This window comes from Podarcis pityusensis, assembly GCF_964106645.2.
Source record: "Podarcis pityusensis genome assembly, chromosome: 7".
NCBI lineage: Eukaryota > Metazoa > Chordata > Lepidosauria > Squamata > Lacertidae > Podarcis > Podarcis pityusensis.
In genome coordinates, this window is record NC_138031.1 from 7,644,107 (window position 1) to 7,652,037 (window position 7,931).

General features: G+C 48.1%; 1 protein-coding gene across 1 annotated transcript; it reads right to left on the bottom strand.

Annotated features, from left to right (window-relative positions):
- Nucleotides 1–2,381: 2,381 nt before the first annotated feature.
- On the bottom strand, nt 2,382–7,576 carry LOC308481715 (uncharacterized protein). Its single transcript, XM_081014344.1, has 2 exons — nt 6,782–7,576; nt 2,382–3,400 (listed from the first exon to the last, which is right to left on the bottom strand). Exons 1-2 carry the CDS (start codon nt 7,485–7,487, stop codon nt 2,826–2,828), a joined length of 1,281 nt encoding a protein of 426 aa, XP_080870470.1. The 5' UTR covers nt 7,488–7,576; the 3' UTR covers nt 2,382–2,825.
- Between the last annotated feature and the right edge of the window lie 355 nt (nt 7,577–7,931).

Sequence of the window (7,931 nt, forward strand, 5' to 3'; positions counted from 1 at the left end):
AGAAAGGGAGCTTCTGAATGGAAAGTATGATCAGCGATAACGTTATTAGTAAGCACTCTTGGAAGAAGTTGATTTGGAAGCAGTAGGGAATCGGGAGACCTTAATCAGATGAGCTGCCTTCACTGAGTAGAATCTTGTCATGGTTCCATATTTCCATGTTCAACATGGTGAAAAGAGTTATGAATATACAACACACACACACACACACACACACACACACACACAGAGGGAGAGGGAGAGGAGAGAGAGAGAGAGAGAGAGAGAGAGAGAGAGAGAGAGAGAGAAACACAAAAATTGTGGTCAATGTAACAAGCACCATGAAGACCATGGCAAGTTGTACAGCATCACCCCTCTGTTACAGACAATTGGTGATGTCTTATAGTTTTTCTCCCTCTCCCTCTTGAGGCATGCAATTGTTTTGTCGCTGTTGTTGCTTTCTGCTGCTGTTGTTAAATTTATTACCTGTACTTCATCAACAGGTCCCAGGACAGGTTACAACAATTTAAAATTAATAACAGATTAAAAAATAATAAAATAACAGGAATGGGACTGTGAAGAGATGTGTGTGAATATGAATTTATGATACGTTTCTTCACTCTAGCACCAAAAATCTTATCCGCATGTGTCAAAGCAAGATAGCTATGATATTAGACCACAACTGCCTAGCAGTGAACTGCTGAGGAGATATATAGATTACTAGCTGAAAACTGCCTATTTGTCTTGCTCTGTTTCCCCAGAGATTTTCTGCATAATTACATATCCATCTACAAGCAGAACTGTCCAGAAAGTAAAGCCTGCTTCATATTTTGGTTCAGCACAATAGTTACAGGATGAGAACTTGGCTTCATGACTGCTTCCTTTCATTTTGATTAACCCAAGAAAATATTTCTCTTCCAACAACTGGTATAGGGCCCATCTCTTCCCAGTTTTCTCCCTAAGCTTTGAGCCTTCCTTCGACAACCAGTAACAGACTTACTCGTGCTATTACAGAAGGCAGCATGCATGGCTGACAGGGCTGTAGGAATTTGACTAGGATGAAGGATTGAAATTCTTGCCTAGGTCTTCAATGTCTTTCTTACTCATCTCTAACATAGAATTCATGTTTAAAACAAGAAAGGGAAAGACAATGGACCAGGAGACAGAGGGGGAGAGAGCAAATAATGATGACTGTTAGCAAAGACATTTGGAGATTTATTTTGGTTAGGATGAGGGATAAGAACTTAAATCAAAGGTTTTGAGAAAAGGTTTTTTTTTTAGTTGTGCAGGAGGAGGAGAAGAGAGATGGTGCCACAAAAAAGGGGGGGAAAGGAATGTGGTATCAAGGGGGGTGGGGAGAATACTTACATGGAATGTTCTACCTACCTTCTTTGAGCCACATCCAGTTTGCTCACAAGTGAAAGTGACAATAAAACAATGAACAGGGTGGTGATACGATGAGTACTGCAATCAACAAAAAATATGGTGGACAGATATACTGCTGCTTTAAGCCGTTTACATACTGTCTTCTCTTGTATATCATTTACTACAAAGATTTTGACAGTAAAGTCCAACTCCAATTTGATTGATGGATTCATTCATTATATTTATTCATTTAAATACAATAAATTAATTTGTATCTCAAGAGCGGCCCAGGGTGGTACAACTGAAAAATTCAAAGGAGCAGAGCTAGTGGAGGAGTCAGAAGGTTTTATCGCTTTCCTCTCCTTTGAGGAAAGGAGTCACTACAGTCACTAATGCCCATTACCTGAGTGAGATTCCAGCGATATTCTGCAGCAGGGTTGAATACCTGTGAAAAAGCGTAGTCTTCAGATACGGTGTGTGGGAAGCCGCAGGGCTATTGTACTCTGTGCCAGAATGATGAATGGTGGACAGACTTGTGGGGGAAACATTGCCGCTCTGAAATTTACATGATTTTGACCAAATTCACTGCAAGATGCACAGCTGATTCCATTGATCTCCACCTCTTCTTAGCTTGCCAGCCTCATACAGGGAGAATAAAATGTTATTTATCACCTGTCAATATAGTCATTAGTGACCTTAGAGGAGAAGCCTCTTGCCACATGAGGTTTTCTCTCCTAAAAGAGCAGAGTGAGTTTTCTGCTTTAGGCAGCTGGTTTTGGGTATCATGTATTTGCCCTGGCTGGTGCATTACGGGACCCACAGCAAAATGGCTGTGAGCTCTGGGGGAAGCAGCCTTACCTAGGCTTTTCCCTCCCCTCTTTGCCCAGTATTTTGCTGCAATCAATGGGCCACAGTGCCACCAGACAAAGGTGCCCCATGCTTATCGGGCATGGAACGGGACTTAACAGATTCACATCCTGTTCTGCCATTAGCACAGCAGATAGCAAGCCCACTACTGTAAAGGCCAGTTGCGTGTTGAGTTCCACAGTGCCACCCCCCAAATAATTTCACACTTCACACATCAATTTTTGTTTAAGGTTTTTGGCATAATTTTGGCCACAACTTTATTCAAATACAAAAAATATTGTGAGTGGTTGCTTAGGCATTGGTTATGACTATCTGTCCTGGCCCTCAAGGACAGAGCTGGCCCTTCCGGACTCCACCGGAAGCCAGCGTGGGAAACAAGTATTGGATGAGAAAGTGAGGTCGGGAAACAGACCCTCACTTCTCACCCTCATGTTCCGGTGGGGCTTGCACGGCCCAAGTCCGGCTCCACGGACAAGGACGAAAATAATGGCAAGCCCCTGGATTCCTTTAACGGAATTCCCTTTCCGCATCATTTGGAGGGGTAGGCACTTACCCCTCCAAGCACCAATTAACCAATGCCTAACCGCCATGGAGCCTCCAGCTCACCGCCAAACCACTCACAGCCCCAACCAAGACCTCAGCTTGGCAGCCACCGCACCTAACCAAGCCTCATTCCCTGAAGCAGAAAGGTGCACGCCATCATCTCGGAAAAAGGATGGCATCTTAAAAAGAATTGCAGGGTGAGAAATCACATCTCTACCCAGCTCAGCAATCCGGTGTGTCACAGCAGAATTGATGCGCTTTCTGGCCCTTTCTGTGGCGACTGGGCAACGACTGCCCCTCCACATGCATCGTTGCAAAAGCTGAGACCAAAATATCATTGCTGTAGGCACCATTGCCCGCAAAGTCCCCAAGTCCGTCCAAATTGCAGCACGCAGTGAAGAACAGCCCATAGCCACCAGGTCGTTCTCTCCCAGCTGTATTACAATAGCCGATGGCGGCCCCTCCCAGAGCAACTGGCTCCGGATCCGCGGCAGGAGCTCCGACCAACGCATTCCTCGTCTGGACAGCCAGGACAACTGAACATGCGGAGGAAGGCCAAGATCTGGACCCACACCAGCCTGACGTGCTGCAACACCAGCCCAATGGACGATGCTGTGCCCCACCATCCACACTCGGACAGCCGCCTGACCTGACATAACATAAACAAACAAACAGAGGAAACCAAGTTAACGAACATAGCCTCTGAAAGCATTCGATTTCCAGTGGCCCAAATCCTTTATCCTGGCGGCTGACAATCCCCAGTGAGCAGCCGTCGTGGCAGCCCCAATCCTAAACGAATGGGGGGCAAAATCTCCAGCTGTGCCGCCACAAGCCAGAATCGCTTTGCGCATCACTTTTGCGAATTGTTGCTTTGATAATGGCAACCCATCCTCATGCCTGAGCAGAGGCCCATCCCCTTGGGTGCGCACCTCCAGGTACTTGCTAACGTCTTTTACAGGGCAAGGTCCTGCAACCCCCGTAGCAGGGAGACGAATCAAAGCACCCTTACCCCTCTGATCCGTCTTAGAGTGCCGAATTGTGATCCTCAATTCGTTAGGGGATAACTGCACGTCTTGGAGGAAAAGACCCCAAGAACGACCATCCCTATGATCTTCCACCACCATTTCACCCACTCTTAAAGCGCCGAAAAAGGCGATAGAGAAGGCCGCCGAGAATAGGCGAGCCTCATACCCCGACCAACACACCACCCGCAGCTTTTTCCACATATTGCTCAGCATGTCAAAAGATATGGGGCGCCTTCTTGCTGGTCGGGGAGGACACAGCCTACCCCAGCCTTCAAGGGCCTTGCGAACAATAAACCTCGAGCAAGGATCCTTATCGAAAAATATTTTACAGAAAAATGCAATGGCAGCTGCTTGCATCCTAATCGTCTTGGCTGCCCGCCCCAATTGAAATAAGTGTGCCAGATATTTTAACACCTGCGAAGAAGTGGGTGGGGGCCCTCGCATTTCGCTGGCAGACTGGCGCATAAATGTCAAAAAATTATCCCAAACTTTTGTATAAGAACGCAGGGTGGAGGGGGAAACCGATGCCGCTACTCCCTGCAAAACTAATCGTTGCCAAGGTTCCAGAGATGATCCGGGAAATATTCCGGAAGTATCCGTGCCTCTGGAACCAGGAGTCTGAAGCGCTCCATCTGAAAACGGGACAGAGCATCAGCGATTTCGTTAGAGACCCCAGGAATAAAACGTGCAGAAAAAACTATATTACAACGCAAACAGTGCAGCACGAAAGCTCGCAAAAGGGCAGACACCCGCGGGGAACGTGACGACAGCTTGGCCAGCACCGTCACCAACGCCTGATTGTCAGTCCAGAAGCAGACACGACGGTTCCTGAACTCCTCGACCCACAAATGCACTGCCACTGCAATGGGAAAAAACTCGAGAAAAGTTAGGTCCCGCGTAATCTCCCCTCCCCTCCACTCAGACGGCCAACGTTTTGCACACCAGCGGCCCTTCCAATAAAGACCAAAACCTAGCGAACCTGCAGCATCAGATTGCACCTGGAAGTCATTATGCAAGTTCAACGTGTCTTGCCATAACGACACTCCGTTGAATTCCTCTAGGAATTCCAACCACATGGACAGATCAGCCCTCACTTCACTAGAAAGGCGCACCCGATGATGTGGAGCCTTCAAACCTGAAGTGAGTCGAGCTAGGCGAGAACAGAAAGGACGCCCAGGAGCCACCACTCTGCAAGCGAAGTTCAGGTGTCCTAAAAGTGACTGGATTTGCCTAAGTGACACTTTCTTCGAAGGGAGCAATTCTTCTATAATCTTTCTCAAAGCCACCAGCTTGTCACTCGGCAAGCTAGAAGTTTGAGCAACCGTATCCAAAAGGATACCCAGGTAAGTAAGCAGAGTGGAAGGACCCTCGGTCTTGTCTGCGGCAAGGGGAACCCCAAGTTCCTGCGTGATGTCAGCAAACGCTTGCAGTAGCAACAAGCAATCGTCTGTATCACCAGCCGAGGCCAATAAAAAATCATCCAAATAATGCGTGACTCCGCCCCTTCCTGTCTTAGACTTAAGGGCCCATTCCAAAAAAGTGCTAAAAGATTCAAAAGCAGCACAAGCAATTGAACATCCCATAGGCATAGCTTTATCGAAATAATAGTTGCCCTCAAACTTAAAACCTAGCAACCAAAAATCCTCCGGATGAATTGGCAAAAGGCGAAAAGCCGATTCGATGTCGCATTTTGCCAATAAAGCAGCTTGTCCAAATTTCCGAATCATCTTGATCGCCTGATCAAGGGAAGCGTACTTTACGGAGCACAGCTCCGGAGGAATAACATCATTGACTGACGTACCCTTGGGATGTGACAAATTATGAATTAGTCGAAATTCACCAGGGGCCTTTTTTGGCACGATACCCAATGGGGATACATGCAGATTATGAAACGGGGGGTCGCTAAAAGGACCGGCCATGCGCTGCATGGTCACCTCTTTTTCTATCTTCTTGCGAGCAACCTGAGGTAGCTCACGAACTGATTTCTGGTTAGCAGGATTACGTGCCACGGGAGACATGGCTACTGGAATCCGAAAACCTAACGAAAAACCATTACTCAAATAGCATGCAGCCTCCCTATTGGGGTAGAATTGCAACCAACTTTGCAGGACCGGCAGGCGAACGGGTGTAAAAGCCAAGGAAGTCAACACATTATTTTCCTGTTCCCGAGGTTGAAGCAGGGGGGGTTGCTTTGGGGGTTTGTTGAGAACCCCCTTTTCCTCCGCGAAAGGGCTGCCGACCAGCATAACAGGAGGAAGCGGCGTGCAAACCGCTGCACCTTTTGCACATGTGAGCAAATTTGCACCCCTGGCGCTGACAGGAACCCTTATTAAAATCCCAGCATAGAAGGCGACGTGCGGTTTTAAAGGCCCCTGGCCTCATTCTCTGTTGCTCTGGCGCCCTTCTCTCAATGAGTGGAGCCATGTAAGTGGTCCACACATCAAGATCTTTACGATCCCATCGGGCCGAGGGAATCTTAGCCGCCCTGCGCCTGAAATTCTCATCATATTTGATCGCAGCTTTTTCACCAGCTTTGGTGAAAGCAGAGCGAACAATAGATAAGTAAACTAACAAATGAAGAGATCTCCGCGGATAAGCCGCCATGACCACTCCAGCAAAGACTTGGAAACAATCGAGCCAACATTCGAATGTCCTGTCTGTACTGGTCACACCAGAGCGCTTCCTTGAAGAGCTCGCCCTCTCCTGGTCCTCCGAAGGAGGAGCCAACTTAAACATCTCAACATAACGGCCATTTAGAATCCTAGCTCTCAACTTGGCCGACAAATGCGAACCTGGAATGACGTCTCTGGCGGAATTGGTAGAGACCTTAACGTCAGGTACCAACACGCCATCTTTACATTCCTGTACTGCCCCATACCTTGCCCGATGCGTGTTAGCCTGACGTTCCCAAGCCCACCTCGGGAGTCCAGCGGCTGCTTCCCCATAGCCCCAGTAAAGCTCCAAAGAACTATCAGCCTCACCATCAGAACTAGAGGAAGACGTACCGGTATAAGAGGACGACAAGTCGTCCCTCCTCCGTTTTGCGTGCCTCCGCGAAGATCTCCTGCTGCGACGCTTTCCGCCTGACGACCTTCTGGGAGGCACTGGCAAGCTGTCTTCGATGGAGGACTCGGAATCAGGATCCTGTCGTGAAGGACCTGGGGCAGTATAAGAAGAAGATGATTCGCCCCTCCTCTGCTTGGCACGCTTCAGTGAGGACCTCCTGCAGCGACGTTTACCACCCGAAGACTCCCTGGCAGGAACTGATAGACTGTCATCAATGGAAGACTCATAATCAGGGCTCAGCTGTGATGCACCTGGTGCTGAATGAGGAGAAACAACAAGTGAGATCCCGGAACCTGAGGCCACCTCATCCGAAGGCTGAGTGACCACAGCACGGCGGGTGGAAGCTGCCAAAGGAGTTTTCCCCCTCGCAGCCCTCCCAGAGGAACGGCGTGGCCTCCGAGAACGGCCACGGGCAGCAGGTAAGTCACGGGGATGTGCTATCTGGGAATCAATCATCAAACCCCCAGCTGATGAGCCATCTCTCTCCTCTTCACTAGATGACGGTGACGCTGGGGATGGCGCCATTACTGGACGCGGACGCCTTCTAGACGCGGAAGGCTGAGCAGAACACTGTTGAAGGAAACCATCCATTTCGGCTGCGAAGCAAGACAGGGCTACTGGATCGCCAGCCATACTGTCCACCATCGATTGCACCCGTCCTGCCGGTTGACTCAGGGTGGGAGAGCGAAGCGCCTGTGATGGACCTCTAATAGGCCGTTTTGCACCAGGGGCTGAGCCGGGACGGGCCGTGACTTTCTTAGGAGCCATACCTGCTATTATAATCAAATTGAGAGTTAACAGTTGCCGCAGCCAGACGTCACTGCTGGCCGCAGATAATGTGCGTAAGCTGTAAACAGTACGTCAGCTGCTGGAAAACTAATAATAAATGCACTAGAATGGATGTCTATATTATCTATTTATGATCTATCTATCTATCTATCTATCAACCAACTGAATATCCTATTTATTTATTTATTTATTTATTTATTTATTTATTTATGTTTAATTTATTTATTATATTTATTGTTTATTTTCCTGTAATGAATGTATCAGAAACCAAAGGAATGCAGTTACTCCTTTCTTCCAGCA

Coding starts and splice junctions, on each gene's coding strand:
- LOC308481715 (XM_081014344.1), bottom strand. CDS start 7,487: ATGGTGGACAGTATGGCTGGCGATCCAGTAGCCCTGTCTTGCTTCGCA. Junction 3,401..6,781: donor CTTGTCGTCCTCTTATACCG/GTACGTCTTCCT, acceptor ATGTTATGTCAG/GTCAGGCGGCTGTCCGAGTG.